The sequence below is a fragment of the Pelophylax lessonae genome (assembly GCF_965119305.1).
Source record: "Pelophylax lessonae genome assembly, chromosome: 3".
Lineage (NCBI taxonomy): Eukaryota > Metazoa > Chordata > Amphibia > Anura > Ranidae > Pelophylax > Pelophylax lessonae.
In genome coordinates this window covers 436,003,374-436,022,094 of record NC_138770.1, presented here as the reverse complement: position 1 = coordinate 436,022,094, position 18,721 = coordinate 436,003,374, and the positions used below count along the sequence as shown (strand labels likewise).

At 44.8% G+C, this 18,721-nt stretch overlaps 1 protein-coding gene across 1 annotated transcript in view; it reads left to right on the top strand.

The window, feature by feature from the left end:
• The window catches only part of AHI1 (Abelson helper integration site 1), a gene marked incomplete at its 5' end in the record, with an annotated part of 647,577 nt that overhangs the window by 63,086 nt on the left and 565,770 nt on the right, over window positions 1-18,721 (top strand). Inside the window, 2 exon segments of the mRNA XM_082249437.1 lie at window positions 3,042-3,595; window positions 5,333-5,472. Of these exon segments, the coding sequence (XP_082105563.1) occupies window positions 3,042-3,595; window positions 5,333-5,472 (694 nt within the window).

Below are 18,721 nucleotides of genomic sequence, written 5' to 3'. Positions count from 1 at the left end.
ACTGTAAGGCCAAGGATTCCATTGCATTGGCAAATAAAAGTGGGGACAATGGACACCCTTGTCTTGTACCACGATATAGAGTCAGCAAAGGGGATAATGTACCCTTTACCAATAAATTAGATGTGGGGTGAGCATATAAAATGGAGACCCAGCGCTGAAAAGTCTCTCCAAAGCCACAGCTTTGTAGTGCCACTTGCAGAAAGGGCCATTCAATAGAATCAAATGCCTTGGCTGTGTCAAGAGATGCTGAGGCACTAGTCTTTGGGAGAAAGGCAGTAAGTTGTGCTATAATCTTGGTCCTTCAAATATTGATGGATGTGGATTTGTATTTCAAGCATTTCTTTCTTTTAATTTTCATGATTAGGTCTTGCAGCTAGTGAAAACCCAAAATTCAGTATCTCAGAAAATTTGAATATTACATAAGACATAAAATAAAAAAGGATTTTTAACACAGAAATGTTGGCTTACTGAAAAGTTTGTCCATGTATAGTATGCACTCAATACTTGGTCAGGGCTCATTTTGCATGTGATACTGCATCAAAGTGGCGTGGCATGGAGGCGTTTAGCTTGTGGCACTGTTGAGGTGTTATGGAAGCCCAAGTTTCTTTTGATAGTGGCTTTCAGCTCATCTGCATTGTTTGGTCTGGTGTCTCTCATCTACCTCTTGACAATACTCCACAGATTCTCTATGGTGTTTAGGTCAGGCGAGTTTGCTGGCCAATCAAGCACAGTGGTACCATGATATATTAAGCAGGTGTTGGTAGTTCTGGCAGTGTGGGCAGGTGACAAGTCTTGCTGGAATATGAAACCATCACGGACTGTGGAATATCTTTGCATTTTCATTTGCAAATCAAGGTCCCAGAGTCTGGAGGAAGAGTGGAGAGGCACAAAATCCAAGTTGCATGAGGTCCAGTGTGAAGTTTCCACAGTCAGTGATTATTAGGGGAGCCATGTCATCTGTTGGTGTTGGTCCATCATTTTTCATTTTTTTTTTTTTGGCGCCATCATGGCAACATTCAGTATCTCACAAAAGTGAGTACACCCCTCACATTTTTGTAAATATTTTATTATATCTTTTTATGTGACAACACTGAAGAAAATACACTTTGCTACAATGTAAAGTAGTGAGTGTACAGCTTGTATAACTGTGTAAATTTGCTGTCCCCACAAACCAACTCCTCCCACAGCCATCAATGTCTAAACCACTGACAACACAAGTGAGTACACCTCTAAGTTAAAATGTCTAAATTGAGCCCAAAGTGTCCGAATTTTGTGTGGCCACCATTCTTTTCCAGCACTGTCTTAACCTTTTTGGGCATGGAGTTCACCAGAGCCTCACAGGTTGCCACTGGAGTCCTCTTTACTCCTCCATGAAATCACAGAGCTGGTGGATTTTAAAGACCTTGCACTCCTCCACCTTCCATTTGAGGATGCCCTACAGATGCTCAGAGTTTAGGTCTAGAGATATGCTTGGCTAGTCCATCACTCGTCGTGGAGGTGTGTTTGGGGTCGTTATATTGGAATACTGCCCTGAAGCTCAGTCTCCAAAGGGAGGGGATCATGCTCTGCTTCAGTATGTCCCAGTATATGTTGGCATTCATGTTCCCTCAATGAACTGTAGCTCCCCAGTGCCTGCATCACTCATGCAGCCCAAGAGCATGACACTCCCACCACAATGCTTGACTGTAGGCAAGACACACTCGTCTTTCTACTCCTCACCTTGTTGCTGTGACACACGCTTGACACCATCTTAACCAAATAAGTTTATCTTGGTCTCATCAGACCACAGGACATGGTTCCAGTAATCCATGTCCTTAGTCTGCTTGTCTTCAGCAAACTGTTTGCAGGCTTTCTTGTGCATCATCTTTAGAAGAGGCTTCCTTCTGAGACGACAGCCATGCAGACCAATTTGATGCAGTGTATGGTCTGAGCACTGACAGGCTGACCCCCCCCCCCACACCCCTTTAACCTCTGCAGCAATGCTGGTGGCACTCATTCGTCTATTTCCCAAAGTCAACCTCTGGATATGACAATGAGCATGTGCACTCAGCTTCTTTGGTCGACCATGGCGAGGCCTGTTCTGAGTGGAACCTGTCCTGTTAAACCGCTGTATGGTCTTGGCCACCGTGCTGCAGCTCAGTTTCAGAGTCTTGGCAATCTTCTTATAGCCTAGACCATCTTTATGTAGAGCCACAATTCTTTTTTTCAGATCCTCAGAGAGTTCTTTGCCATGAGGTGCCATGTTGAACTTCCAGTGACCAGTATGAGAGAGTGAGAGAGATAAGACCAAATTTAACACATCTGCTCCCCATTCACACCTGAGACCTTGTAACACTAACGATTCACATGACACCGGAAAAATGGCTAATTGGGCCCTTTTTGGACATTTTGACTTAGGAGTGTACTCACTTTTGTTGCCAGCGGTTTAGACATTAATGGCTATGTGTTGAGTTATTTTGAGGGGACAGCAAATATACACAGTTATACAAGCTGTACACTCACTACTTTACATTGTAGCAAAGTGTCATTTCTTCAGTGTTGTCACATGAAAAGATATAATATATGTACAAAAATGTGAGGGGTGTACTCACTTTTGTGAGATACTGTACATATAGTATTATGCTGCCTTGGATTGGGCACAGGAAAGAAAAATTACGGTAAGTATTTGATCATTTTCTGTTTTTTATTATTTGTTGTGGGTTTACCAGTGGGAATGAGTATACTGTTCTGTTTGTCAGGGAGGTTTTCAAATAATTGCTGGCACTACTTTCACATTTATAACATGCGAAAGCTTTACAGTAAAATTTGAGACATGCAGTAGAACAGATTACTGAATAGTAAAAAAAAAGAATCAAAATCTTATGCATCATCTTCTTTTTTTTTTTTTAATTGAATTCTAGGTAACTTTGTGCACTATATATTTTTCGGGTATCTTGGGATCTTATTTATCTTGCATACAATGCAAGTATCACATTTAATAAAAATAAAGAACGTTTATCTAATGTAATATTTATTCCTTCTTTTTTTTTTCTCAATTTTAGCTTGAAACTTTTAAACGATCTACCAAAGATACTTCTAGTGAAGGAATTACTGACCATACAAACACAGAGGAAAGATCTTTTAGAAAGAATATATTCAGGGAGCAGATAGCAGCTATTGAAACAGAAAGCAATGCAAACCGCAAAGAACACAGGCAAGCAAAGAGTGAGAAAAAGAAGAAAAAGAGAACAGAGGTGGGTGAGGGCGCTAACACAAATGAATCCCAGCCTAAAAGCTCAGAGGACATCACTCATATTTCAGGTTTTGAAGAGGATTGGGTAAAACATGGTAAGAGGAAAGAGAAAAGTGTCTTAGAAAAAGAAAGCTACCCAACTGATTTTGATGATGAAGACCAACTAATTGAAGCTTACCGACTTAACGTATCACAGGCGGAGACCAATGAAATCAAGGAGAAGATTAAAAAGAAACTACAGGCTCACCTCTCAGAACATTTTAACAGTGATGAAAATCCAAATACCGTATTAGAAAATCCAGCTGGGAAAAAGAGTAAAAGAAAGAAGAAAAAAGACTTGGTGGAAACTGAACCAGAAACAAGGTATTTATTCACTGAAATGAGGAGAAACATTGTGCTATTGATAAATTATTAAAATAGATATGTTTGTTTTTTTTTGTTTTTTTTGTAGAATCCTACTTACCTAGGTAAATACAGCATCGGTCCGATGTTGCATCGGGTCTCCCGGCGCCTCCAATACTGAGAACCGAGCGATTGAACACCGCTGTTCGCTTGGTTCTCACAGCTCCCTGAGCAGAGAGCTGGTGACTATCAGTCACCAGCTTTCTGCTCTGCACCCTCCCCGGAGCGATCGGCTCAGGCTCTCGGCAAATGAGCTTTGGCTGTACTTCATCTTTTAACTTGGCTAATAATGCCTCGTTTCCACTGAGCGGTACGGTTCAGTTCGGTACGGTACACCTTGATCAGGCTTGCGTTTCCACCGCCAACAGTACTTAAGCTCAACAGTACCTCAACAGTATTGCTCCACCCTGTTGGTACGGTACTAATGTGCTTGGAACCCCAATGAAAGGGTACCAAAAAAGTGGTTCTGAATTAGGGTCCCATTTACAACTTTTGACAATGGAAACGGCAAAAATTGCGTACCGTACCGAAAAGTACTGTACCGCTCAGTGGAAACGGGGCATAAGTATGTACATGCTGCATCATCAAATTATTTTGTATGGATACATTAAGTGCTAACTGTAAAAAATGCTGCCCCACCTATTCTGCATAGTCTGTATACAAAAGATCTGCACTTCAGTGGGTAAAAAGTGTATTTACACAGATGTTTTTTATACAGGCTGTGAAGCATAGGTAGTAATGGTTTTAGGAATACTTATAGTCTTATACCTAGCCTTTACTAACACTTTATGATACTAAACACACACTGTTTGATTTACATTGTTTCTTCTATTTCTGTATGTTGAAAATGGCACCGTGATTATTATAATAAAAAAAAAAATAATTATGTACCTTTTTCCTAAATGATATAGAGCTGTCACGTGACCCAGATCTTTCACAGCCTGCCTGTCTACAGGAAAACATAAGCAGGAGGATCTTTTAGTCCTCTGTTGCTGGTCACATGTTCAAAAAAAAAAAACTTTGGAATACAGAGTAAATATATTCAAATATTTTCAATAAACTTTTAAATTGTCATACAAATCATATATTTGAAATCCAATCTTTATTATTTTTTGGCAATATCATGATGTGGGCAGATTTCTGCCAGTCACTGGCTGTGTCACGCTCCTACAACCTGTGTCTTAAAATAAGAGGGAGGTGAAGCCTCCATCAATCTACATGTAACCTCCCATCCCCATTGTGTTTAGATTGTTGGTGGGCATGGAGGAGGAGGGGAGGGAATGGGATGTTATTTAATACTGTGTATACACCCACATGTGACTCAGTTGGACTGCTCAGATGTGATCGTGAGGAAAAAAACTCATAAAAACTCACTGAAAACTGAACATGTACAAAGCTGCCAACACTGCTCTGCAAAATCCCTAAAAACTCACTGAAAACTGAGCATGTGCAGAGCTGCCGACACTGCTCGACAAAATCTGCACTGGGGACTTAGACAGAAGGGGGGATAGAAAAGTAAGATCAACCACGTTTTTTTTGCAGAATACAGAAAACATATCCCATAGTGACCCCCAGAGTGAGTATGAAGAGCATGTAATACAGCATTTATTAATTTTTTTTGTGGCTTTAGTGACACCTTAATGATGTTCGCTGTCCATTTGCAGGGTGATCATAGATGTATTTTGTGCTTTTACTTAGTGTTATGTCTTTGTCTGAACTGCAACACCCACCAGCAGAAGGCTTCGATCAATCTCCACTTGAGTCATTTCCGGAAAAGTTAGAAAAAACTGATCTTCCTAAACGTAAAGGCAAGAAAGCCAAGAAGAGATCCCACACAGGTCAGCATTTGGTAGTATCTTTGTTAGTCTTTGTAAAAGTATTACGGTAGTTGTGTACTTTGTGCTACAAAAGTGTGCTTATGTTTGTATAGAAATTGACACTACAGGTTAAGCTTTTTGATAGGCACAATACTAAGATTCAAAACAAGATAATATTTTCATTGTAGAATTTTTTTTTTTTATAGTATTAGTGCCGGTTCACACTAGTACGACTTGTCAGGCGACTTGGTCAGCCTGACAAGTCGTGCACCATCGCGACACAAGTCGCTCAGACTTAGAAAAAGGGTCCGGTACTACTTCGGGGCGACCTGGAGCGATTTGCATAGACATTCATTTTATGAAGTCCATGCAAGTCGCGCCGAAGTCGCGGTGCACGCGACTTCACAGGTCGCCGTCTAAGTCGGATCGCCATAGTGTGAACCGACACTTATTCATAGTTACAATAGACAGTATCTGAAAAATGTTAGTGTTTTGATAGAATATGACATGGACACAAAGTCTAAAGCTGGGTACTGTTTTTTTTTTTTTTTTTTTTTATTCATTCAACAGGCTGAACGAAAAAAACTAAGATATCTGTTTCTATGCAAGCGGTGTGGATGCAGGATTCTCCTCCAATGTACTATTGTATTCCTACAGTGGGGACTCCTCCCCTGGCATAATACACTTTTTAACATTGCAGCAGTGATCAAACGCTAATTTTCCTGCAGGAGTGTTCGACAGAACCCTGTCTAACAATTGGCTTCTGCTGAACAGCAAGGGTTACACAAAGATCAAAATTTGATCCATCTGTACCTAGCTTTATAGACAGAAGAGAGAGGCGCTTCTGAGTGTATGATTTTGGTAAGGTGGCAGTTTCTCCAGTGAGGTGTTTCTGACAATAGATATATAGTAGGCATAGTTTCATGAATGAATTTAACACATTTAGGGTAATTCAACAAAGACCAAACAACACTTTGCTTGTGGTCTGGCCCTTTAAAAAGTCCTGCGCAAGATTTTAGAAAATTCCTGTTGCCCCCCTTTGGTAGCTTCACTGACACGTGTGGTAGTCTCAGGTTTAGAGCTCCACTTTGCAGCTCTGATTTTAGTGTTCCAGCAGGAGATTCTGCTGTGGATTTCCTGGGCGACCTTTTTTCCTGGATAAAATCTTACTCTAGCCTGCTGGGGGCACTCTAATGTTCACTATGCACATTCTGCTGAATCCTACATTTTCAGTGGTCTTCTCTGGTTTCACCCATATGTTTGGAGTATCTGGATCTGATTCTGGACTTGACATGGGCCACAGGTTTTTGCTGGCGGATGAGTTCTATGTCTACATCCTTGGTTCAATTGTCCCTTTCCTGCAGGTGGTCACCTCCAAGTTTCTGCATGCAGGTTTTAGGTCTTTTGGTTTCCATCTTCTAGGCAGTCCTGTATGCTCAGTTCCATACCCAAGTTCTGCGGAAGAAAATTCTGACTGTGAAAACTAGCTGGCCAAAGGTGTCGAAAGGAAAATAGCTCTGGACCTGGAGGTTTTCCATAAGATATGCCTGCAGAGGGGTACTTCAAAGGTTGATTCCTGGCATCTCATCTCACCAGGAGGGTATCTATTTGTAGCGAGGATGAGCTATCCTTGGGCAGATGTCTTGGGATTGTTAGTCTCTTTTATGCCTTCCCACCTTTTGGAACTTTTTTCATAACTACTGCTAAGGATAGGGCCCTAAGGCATTCTGATCATTCTCGTTGCTCCGGATTGACCTTGTCATACCTTGTTCGCAGTCTTGGTACTCCTGGTTGCAAACACTCCCTGGCATATTCCTATGTTGAGGGTCTTCTGTCCCAAGGGCTGATCTTCCACCCTGCTATCCCACATCTGGCTTGTTGGCCTGGCTCATAGAATCTGGGTTCTGAGAGATCAGAGTTATCCTATGTTTAGGTGTGTAAACTTCTCTTGGGGGATCTAACATTGTACCTGAAGGACCTATATTGTGTGTCATGAGTGAGTTTCCCCTATGCATTGTCTTGGTGTCTTTAATTTTGGCCTTCTCCTGTGGGACATTGATCCGCTTTTTGCTTTGAGTGTCATCGCGGGCCAGGTTTTTAAATCCCTTGCGATTTTCTTCAACACTCTCTGGCTTTGCGTTCCTTGCTTTGTGCCTTTATTCAGGGTCTACATGTAGCTCCTCTGATACATTGTCCATACCACCATGAGACTTGAACCTGGTTCTCTTAGCTCTGAAGAGACCTCCTTTTGTAGACATCTGGGCCCTTTCTCTGGTAACTCTCTGTGGTAATTTTTTGGTGTTTATCACTTCTTAACAATGTTTCCAGCGCTCATCTGAGTTAAGCTGCTAAAGCTACTTTTTCACATTGGCTAGACAGCTGTTGTTCAGGCCTATGCTGTATGGGGGTCTGACTCTCTGCTTTTTTTCCTGTTGTGGCGTACTCTGTTCGGGCAGATTGTGTGTCTTGGACTTCAGCATCTGGTATTTGTGCCTTGAGTTGTAAAAATGTTTCCTGGTTTTTCTGTCCATGCTTTATACTGGGTTTTTACTTGGATGTTGTTTTGGCATCTTTAGATGCGTGATATGGCTGCTTGTTTTGCACGCAGGGTTTCAAGGTTTCTGGTTTTCTCTTTCGTTCATTGACGGATACAGCTCCTGTCATTCTTGACCATTGGGTTATACTGCCCCCTACAGGAGTAGGGGGCACTAGGCAGAAAAAACTTCTGGCTACACCCATGGGGGTATACTACCTCTCCCTGCTATAGTCAGTCAGACACTTCGTTTTTTCTTCCTAGTCAAGAGTAAGGACCTAGTTCCTTGCTGGGATCTTTGGTCCTGGCAAATTTTTTTAGATAGAAAACATTTTTCTGTGATATCTACTATCAACTGCCAGACTGGGCGACGGGCTGGATAATCTGGATCCAGTAGTGACCCCAGTCTGGCCAGCGAGCGCAAGCCACAGCTCCGCACTAGGTTGGCCGCAACATAGCCACACTGGTAGGCCCTGCGAGTTAAATGTCTTGCGAGGTCGCATACGACCTGGCCTCTGCCTGAGTCGCAGCGTTCCTCCGCCCTCCCTTTTTTTAATGGAGAGGAGGATCTGTCTGGAGTGGTGCCTACCTGGTTCCTGGTATGGTGAGTAGCTGTCCCCCCCCCCCCTGCCCCTGGAGGGTTTTGGGGTGGATGTGGGCCCCTCCTTGGGACGGTCGGACCCCCCTGGATCCCCCTCTCTCACAGGCACCCTTCCTTTCATCTGTCCCCTATCCTACCCCCTCCACTTATTGCTGGGGCTGTTTGGGTGGTCTGGTCCACCTTCTGGGGTGGGGGCAGGATGCTATACTGATGCTGGGGGGGGGGTGCACCGCTGGCTACTGGATGATCGGCTGTACAGGAGGTGGGGGCTCCTACCAGGGCCCCCCAGTCTTGCCTGGGTCTGTCCCTGAGGCCTAGGGATCCCTTCTGAGTCCCTGGAAGCCTTGTGTTGCCGGGCGGGGTCACCATTTTGTTGTAGCGTGTGTGTTTCTATGCACGGCAGCCATGTTTGTGTAGTCCGGCGGCCATTTTGCGCTGGTTTGCCATTGAAAATAGCGGTTGCCATGAGAGTGGAGCCCTGTGTGACAATTCAGATTGTGAGAGCCCCTCCTCATCCCTGGATCCTTTTTACTTCCCCGTGTAAAGTGCAGATTATCCTGGTGGTTGCAGGTGCCTGTTTCTGCTTGGCGGTGAGTCTGGTGGGGTTCTCTCCCTCTCTGCTGAGGATCGCTTGGTGCTCTGTGCCTTGCGACTGGGTGGTGCTGTCAGCACAGTGGGGGTGTCCCTTGCAGTGTTTTACACCTGTTTGTTGGGATTCCCCTGGTGACTTAAATATAAAGGTGATAGAAAGGAGTGACATTACGGATGGGATGAGCATGGATTTAGAATCTGTGTGGGTTGAACTCCATAGGGAAGGAGAAAAGGGGAAAGTAATTGTGGGGGTTTGCTATAGGCCACCTAACCAAGGGGAGGAGGTAGAGCTGGAATTCTTAGCACTAATGAGTAAAGTGGCAAAATTGGGATCAGTCATCATATTGGGGGACTTCAATTATCCCGACATTGACTGGGACGAGGGGACTACACACTCACAGAAGGCCCGCCTATTCACGGAAACCTTACTGGATAATTACATGTCACAGTTGGTGGATTCTCCCACTAGAGAAAATGCAGTCCTGGATCTATTGATGACTAATGACCCAGACATAATCTCGGAGGTAGGAGTCCAGGACAACCTGGGCTCTAGCGATCACAGGATGATCACATTTAGTATAAATAACAATATAACAAGGCAAGTGGGGAACATAAGAACCCTAAACTTCAGAAGGGCAAACTTTCCAAAATTGTACTCATTGATGGAAAGGGTAAACTGGGACCAAACCCTGGGATCCCTGACCACAGAGGAAAAATGGGAATGCTTTAGGAACATATTAGGCAAAGGCATCTTGCAGTGCATTCCTATGGGAAATAAATTTAGAAGAGACAAAGCCAAACCTGGCTGGTTAAACCGTAGCGTCAAAAAACTTATTAGGGGAAAAAAATTGGCCTTCAAGAAGTATAAATCAGAGGGCACAGTATCGACTTTCGAGCAATACAAGGAGGCAAATAAGAAAAGTAAACAAGAAATCAAGATGGCTAAAATCAACTTTGAGAGACAAATAGCGGAGGATAGTAAAAAAAACCCAAAGAAATTCTTTAAATATATCAACAGCAAAAAAACTAGGGCAGAGCATATTGCACACATAATTAACAATGATGGGAGGATGGTTACAGAGGACACTGAAAAAGCAACCGTGCTGAATGCTTTTTTCCTCGTCAGTCTTTACACAGGAAACGGAGGGGTACACTGACCATGACTGTTTGGTTAGTAGTAATACACAGGACTTGCCACTATGGCTAACAGAGGGTGAAATCAGGGAAAGGATGGATAAACTTAACACAAACAAATCACCAGGCCCGGATGGCGTACATCCGAGAGTACTCAAGGAACTCAGTAAGGTTATATCCAGACCACTGTTCCTGATCTTTGCTGACAGTATTAGGACAGGAGATGTACCAGGGGATTGGAAGAAAGCTAACGTGATTCCGATATTCAAAAAGGGCCAGAGGCATATCCCGGGAAATTATAGGCCTGTCAGTTTGACATCAATAGTATGTAAACTTCTGGAGGGGATGATAAGGGACTATATTGTAGAGTTTGCTAAAGACAACAACATCATCAGCAGCAATCAGCACGGGTTTACAAATGGGCGTTCTTGTCAAACCAATCTATTAACATTCTACGAGGAGGTGAGCTGTGAGCTAGATAGGGGGAGACCAGTGGATGTGGTGTACTTGGATTTCGCTAAGGCGTTTGATACAGTTCCCCACAAGCGCTTAATTTATAAAATAAGGTCTGCAGGTATCGACAGCAGGGTTTGCTCTTGGATACGGAATTGGCTTAAAGGGCGTGTCCAAAGAGTGGTAATAAACAGCGCATACTCAGACTGGTCTGAGGTAGTAAGCGTGGGTGCCCCAGGGCTCAGTCCTGGGACCAACCTTGTTCAATTTATTCATAAACAACATTGAGGTCGGGATCAGTAGTTCGATATCAGTTTTTGCAGATGACACAAAATTGTCCAGGGCAATAACTGCACAGCATGAAGCAGATATCCTACAGAATGACCTGGACAAAATTACAGAGTGGGCAACGACATGGCAAATGAGGTTTAACGTGGAGAAGTGTAAGGCTTTGCACTTGGGGACTAAAAACATAAAAACACAATACACGTTAGGAGGGGAACCCTTGGGGGAATCAAAAATGGAGAAGGATCTGGGAGTCTTGGTTGATGATAGATTAGGCAACAGCATGCAATGTCAAGCGGCAGCTGCCAAAGCCAGCAGAATATTAGCATGCATAAAGAAAGGGATGTATTCCAGAGATAAGACTATAATCCTTCCACTTTATAAAACTCTGGTCCGACCGCATCTGGAGTATTCTGTCCAGTTCTGGTCGCCAGTCCTCAGGAGGGATGTGTTGGAGCTGGAGAGAGTCCAGAGAAGGGCAACTAAACTAATTAGGGGATTGGAGGACCTTGACTATGAAGAGCGTCTACAATCGCTCGATTTATTCTCCCTGGAGAAGAGACGTCTGAGGGGGGACATGATAGCAATTTATAAATATCTTAATGGGGATCCCAGCTTAGAAAAAAAGCTGTTCATTCGAAGGGATTGCATGAGGACTCGAGGGCACACAATGCGATTAGAGGAGAAGCGTTTTAACCTCAGGCAACGTGGGGGGTTCTTTACTGTTAGGGCTACAAGATTGTGGAATTCTCTACCACAAGAGGTGGTTTCTGCGGGTAGTATGGTGGCTTTCAAAAGACTCTTAGACTTGCATCTCAAGGATCAGAACATTCAGGGGTATGTGAGATGATTACAGCCACACACACCTACACAGGTTGAACTGGATGGACTATTGTCTTTATTCAACCTCACCTACTATGTAACTATGACTTATAGAGTTTTTGGAGCACATCTTCCCCCCCTGCTCTCCTCTCTGAGGCTGCGGGCCCTCCGGGTCCCAACCATCCATCGATGCACTGACAGTGGTCCAGGAGACCCTGGTATCCCAGGTGGAGGTAACTTTCAGGCAACGGGCTAGCAAAAAACGGCCCCTGCCTCATCTGTCTCATCAGATCCTGAATCTGATTCGACCGCCACAGACGTGGGTCTGCAACCACGCGCCCGGAATCCTCTGATAGGGAGGATGATTCCTCCATGCTGTCTACAACCACGCATGAAAAGGCGCTGGTGGAAGCACTGATTGGATCTCTGCGTGAAACCTTGAAGCTGGAGGATGCAGTTGCAGCTGTGATGGAGGCGCAGGTTCCTTTTGGCACTCACAAGCCATCCAGAGCGGCAAAGGTGTTTCCTTAACCCCGCCTATTTTGACAGAATTGCCACTAAAGAGTGGGGACGACCAAAGCGTCCCCTTGGGGTCCCGAAGTGCCTTACAAGGTTTTACCCCTATGAGGAGTCCCTTATTAAGAAGTGGACTGTTCCATTAGTGGTGGATCCTTCGGTTTCCAGATTCAACAAGGCAACCATGATTTCGGTTGAACAATCCCCAGCCTTTAAGGACCTGGCTGACAGGAATGTGCAGGCTGTGGCCTGCAATATGTACACTCTGATTGGTTCGGCACTGAGGCTGGTATTCACTATTGCTCTGGTGTTGCAAACTCTGACTGAGTGGGCTAAGCTTTTATACTGTGACGTGGAGGGAGAACAGCTCTCCCTGACTTTGCTGAGCTGGTGGACCAGCTGGTCTAGGGGTTGCAGTTTATTTGTGATGCCTCTTTGGATGTGGCTCCCCTAGTGGTGTGGCTTTCTGTTTCGGCAGTGGTCCTTCGGCGTGCCTTTTGGCTCAAATGCTGGTCTGCGGACAAGACTCCTAAAAGGGCCTTGACTGATCTTTCCTTTCAAGGAGATCGCAGGCCACTAAGGGCAAGGAACCTCGTCGTAGACGTGGGCCTTCCTTCTCGGCTCATAAGGTTTTCTCTATAGTTCATGGACAGACGCAGCTCAGTATCTTTTAAGACCATTGAGTTATGCTCTTCCAATCAGGAATAGGCACTAGGCAGGAAAAACCTTTACCACACCTATGGGAGCTGTCCCTGCAGGCATAACCCCACACACTCTGCTACAGCAGCCAGTGTGTTGGCATCTTCAGATTCTTCTTTTGGCCGCAAGGTTTTGCAGGCTGCTGTTTTAAAGAGAATCTTTTTTGTTCCCTTTGAGGATGTAGGTTTTTACTAGGTGCGCTCCAGTTGTTCCTGGTTGAGCTCCATATTATCTGGTTGGCTATGTTTAGCCTTTAGGGAGTTACATTCTTCTTTGCGTTTGTCTTCCCACCCCTCATATTAATACTGCTTTGGGACATCCCAATGGTCTAAGACAGGCATGTCCAACCTGCGGCTCGGTACCGCAGGTAATTCGGTCCACTGCCCTCTGAAATTTTTTTTTTTTTTTTCTGCTGGGGAAGAAGGAAGTCAAGTCGGGGGCTTGGCCACAGCGGCTTCAAACTAACTGTAGGCAGAGGTTGCCTCGGAGGGGAGGGCGAGCGCCGCTGGATTACAGAGCGGGGATCTCCTGCATACCCAGCGCCCGCTGTCATACGAAGCCCCGCCCCCACATTAGTGACTTCTATCATAGGAGCCGGTCCAGGAGGCAGGACTTCGTATGACAGCGGTCGCTGGGTAAGCGAGGGATCCTCGCTCTGTGTAATCCATCGGCTCTCTCTTCATTGCAGACTGCATTGGATGGGCACGCACTGGTGAGGCTGTATTGGATGGGCATGCACTGGAGAGGCTACATTGGATGGACACTGATTAGGCTGCATTGGATGGGCTTGCACTGGTGAGGCTGCATTGGATGGGCATGCACTAGTAACGCTGCATTGGATAGGCACGCACTGGTGAGGCTGCATTGGATGGGCACTGATCAGGCAGCATTGGATGGGCATGCATTGGTGAGGCTGCATTGGATGGGCACTGATCAGGCTGCATTGGATGGGCACGCACTGGTGAAGCTGCATTGGATGGACACTGTTTAGGCTGCATTGGATGGGCACGCACTAGGCTGCTGCGGGAGACCTAGGATGTGTGCAGTCAGTGACAGAGCCGCTGCTTCCTGTATAAAATACACTCCGCCTGTGACAGGAGCCATACAGGAAGCAGCGGCTCTGCTCTCTACTGCAGCCGCTGCTTCCTTCAGCAGTACCCGACGACATGACCAGCAGTACCCGCATGACCAGCAATAGCCGCCGGCAGTAACTGCCAGCAGTAACCGCACCAGCAGTACCCGCCAGCAGTCTGCAAAATAGGTAGAAAAGGTATGTGCATTAGTGTGTGTAAATTGTTGCAATATGTTTTTTAATAACTAGTTGTGTTTTGTCATAATATGTCATGTCCTTGTTCATACATGTATGAATAAGGGCATGACCTTTTCTGGCTGCCTAAGTCATATGTGCTAGGGGTGCAACCAGTCCCTAGCACAAATCTGTAAATATCCCAGCATGTGCAGTGTGACTCCTACCACCATGACCACTTCAAATCACTGAAGTGGTCATGGTGGTTAGAGTGTTCCTTTTAATATCTCGTAGAAGAAGTAGACCTCTGTATACTGATTCTATTTCATTTGATCATCCTTTAGTTGTGTTAAATTAGTGTGGGGCAGGGGGCGGCGGTGTTTTATTACTTGTATACCTTAACTATAGTATATATTTTATATGCGGCCCGAAAAAATATCTCTACATTCAATGTCGCTCAGAGAAGACAAAAGGTTGGACACCCATGGTCTAAGAAGATATAGAGCTGCGTCTGTTGATGAACGATAGAGAAAACTGGATTTTTGTACTTACCGTAAAATCCTTTTCTCTGAAGTTCGAGAGACGCAGCGCCCACCCCTCTGCTTCTGAGTGAATGGGGTTGTTTTGTCTTCTAAACCCTGCTTGCAACGAAACTGGCTGCTGTAGCAGAGTGTGTGGGGTTATGCCTGCAGGGACAGCCCCCATAGGCATGGTAAGGCTTTTTCCTGCCTAGTGCCTATTCCTGATTGGAGGAGCATAACCCAATGGTCTAAGAAGCTATGGAGCTGCGTCTGCCGAACTTCAAAGAAAGGGATTTTACGGTAAGTACAAAAAAAGCAGTTTTTCCGTCCCTCAGGGTTGACTAACAAGGGCTCAAAGCCTTTTAGGGCCTCCGCTGGAGGATCCAAACAATTCTGGTCTGGCAAATCAAGAGCGGGCTTCTCCAGACCCGCGAACGAACAAGGCTTCTTCAACATGAAGGTGTGCCCGCTACCGTATCAGGGGTGGGCGGGCGTCTTCACTGGTACAAGACAAGTGGGTTGACAAAGTCATTCAGTCCAGCTACAAGACTGAGTTTTGCTCTCGTCACCCGGCTAGGTTCTTTCCTTCCAACTTGCGCCTGTTTCCAGACCACTTACAGGGTCTGTTTGTAGTGGTACAAGACCTGTTGCTTCAAGGGGGAATTGTCACGGTTCCGACCAACGAACATTTTCAGGGTTTTTAGTCAAACCGGTTTACAGTTCCCAGGAAGGAAGGCAAAGTGCGTCCAATCCTGGACCTCAAGGCGCTGAACTGCTTTGTGCGGGTGCAGAAATTCAAAATGGAGTCTATTCGCACAGTGGTGGCATCCCTGCGTCAGGTGGATTTCCTTGATTCTATCAACATCAAGGATGCCTACCTTCACATTCCAATATGTGCCAGTCACCAGCGCTTTCTCTGCTTTGCCGTGGGAAAGGAGCATTATCAGTTTGTGGCGTTACCCTTTGGTTTCACCTCCGCTCCTCGGGTCTTCACAAAAGCGTTAGCCCCGGTGCTAGCTTTGTTACGCCAATGGGGGATCGTGGTGCTGGGCTACTTGAACGATCTCCTTCTGCGAGCGGAGTCTCCTATTGCTCTGGTGGAAAACCTGGAGATTGCAATACGAACTCTGCCGGAGTTCGGCTGGATTCTGAATTTTCAGTAATCTACACTGGTTCTGTCCACAAAGCTGGACTATCTGGGCCTGACTCTAGACTCGGCCTTTGCCAGAGTGCTCCTTCCTCTGGACAAAAACTGCAGGCTGCAATTCATCTCCTTCTGTCCAGCAGATTTCATCCCTCCAGACTTGGTGCTGGGCCTGATGGTGTCTACTTTCAAGGCGGTTCCGTTTGCACAGTTCCATACAATGCCCCTGCAAAGGGAGATTCTGGCCAAATGGGACAAGACTCTGCAGTCCCTGGACAATCCGATCCGGCTGAGCTGGGGAACGAAGGAGTCTCTGACATGGTGGCTTCGTTCTCCAGCAGGGCAAATCCTTCCACCCCTTGGATTGAACAGTGGTCACCACGGATGCCAGCCTGTCCGGCTGGGGAGGTGTCCTCTGCAAGCATTCTGCTCAGGAAATCTGGACACTGGAAGAGTCTAGACTACCGATCAATGTCTTGGAATTCTGAGCTATCAGACTGTACCTGGAACATTGGACGGATCGTCTTCAGGGATGTCCAGTGTGCTTTCAATTGGACAATGCCACGGCGATGGCTTTTGTCAATCACCAAGGGGGCACAAAAAGTGTCCTGCTGCTCTGGAGGTAGCCAGCATTCTCAGGTGGGCAGAACGGTTCGTTCCAGCCCCCTCCGCAGAACACATTCCCGGGGTGGAAAACTGGCAGGCAGATTATGTCAGTCGGTAGGCGTTGGACCAAGGGGAGTGGTCCCTTCACTTGGAGGTGTTTCATCAGTTGTCTCATGTGGGGCATCCCCAAGGTGGATCCGTTTGACGTCTCAGCTCAACAGAAATGTGCAGAGGTTTTGGGCTTGGTGACAAGATCCTCTGGCGGACGCCACAGACCCGCTGGTAGCCCCGTGGGGTCAGTATTGTCTGATTTACGCCTTCTCTTCTCTCAAGTTTCTGCCAAGAATTCTATGCAGGATCAGGGCAGAAGGGATTCCAGTCCTCTTAGTGGCTCCGGACTGGCTTTGCCGGGCTTGTCACCGACGTTCCATGAAAGCTTCCTCTCAGGGAGGATCTGCTGTCCCAAGGACCGATCTTCCATTCTGCTTTACAGTCACTGGCTTTAACGGCTTGGCTGTTGAACGCTACTGCCCATAGGCGTGGCCAGACTTTTTTGCTGCCTAGTGCCCTACTCCTGTAGGGGGCAGTATAACCAATAGAATATCAGAAGCTATGTCCGTCAATGAACATCAGAGAAATGGATTTTACGGTCAAAAATCCCATAAAATCCCTTTCTCCTGAGTTAATTGAAGACTATAGCTCCCTCCCCTCTAATTTTTATTTTTTTCTGTACTGCTTAGTAATTAATTGAGATGTCTAAAAAAGGTGAGGGGTTTAGCTTCCAGTAAGGACTGGCCACAGTACGCTGTGATATATATATATATATATATATATATATATATATATATATATATATATATATATATATATATATATATATATATATATATATATATATATATATATACAGATATTTTTTTTTTTAGCCTAGTGTTCTATTCCTGAAGGAGGCGCTACATCCTCTCGCTTTCTGTTAAGATAATGTTACTAGACAGAATGGGAAAGGAATTCTCCCTAAAGGTCACCATACACTATTCAATCTGATTCTACAAATTCCTTTACATGTACCATAAACTATGTAGCGCAAATGCCTGCCTGACCAGATAAAAATTGAATGGATTGGTTAGGTAGGTCCTCATACTAGTAAATCTAAATCCAGTAAATCTAAAGGAGATGGTACAATGTATGGCCACCTTAACGGGACACAGATGTAAAAAAAACTGACAGCAGTTTTAGTCCATTCATGTTATACAAAAAGATAGAGTTTTGACTTTAGATCTGTTTTAACCAATTCAGCTCCAGAAAATTTTACCTCCTTTGTGACCAGGCCATTTTTTGCTATTCGGCACTGCGCTACTGTAACGGGCACAGTCCTACAACACTTTACCCAAACAAAATTTATATCATTTTCTATTTTTTCCACACAAATAGTGCTTTCTTTAGGTGGTATTTGATCACCACTGGGTTCTTTTTATTTATTTATTTTTTTTGCGATATAAATGAAAAAAGACAGAAAATGTATATATTTTTTACTTTTTGCTATAAAACATATACAACAAAACAAAGAAACCAAAACAAATACATTCAAAAATTGAGTTATGTGTAATAAAATGGAATGACACGGGGAAAAAGTATTTAGCGCTAACTGAACTTTATTTATAACTTCGTACAAAATCCTTTGTTGGTAATGACAGGTTCAAGATACCTCCTGTATGGAGAAACTAGTCGCATGCATTGCTCGAGTGGGATTTTGGCCCATTCTTCCAAACAAACAGTCTTCAAATATTGAAGGTTCCGTGGGCCTCTTATATGAACTCTGATCTTTAGTTCTTTCCACAGATTTTCTATTGGATTTAAGTCAGGAGATTGGCTGGGCCATTCTAGCCGCTTTATTTTCTTTCTTTGAAACCAATTGAGAGTTTCCTTGGCTTTGTCTTTGGGATCATTGTCTTGCTGAAATGTCCACCCTTGTTTCATTATTATCATCCTGGTAGATGGCAGCAGATTTTTACCAAGAATGTCTTGGTACATTTTTCCATGCATTCTTCCTTCAACGCCATGACATTTTCCAGTACCGTATGCTAAAATTCAGCCCCCCACTATGATGTTCCCACCTCCA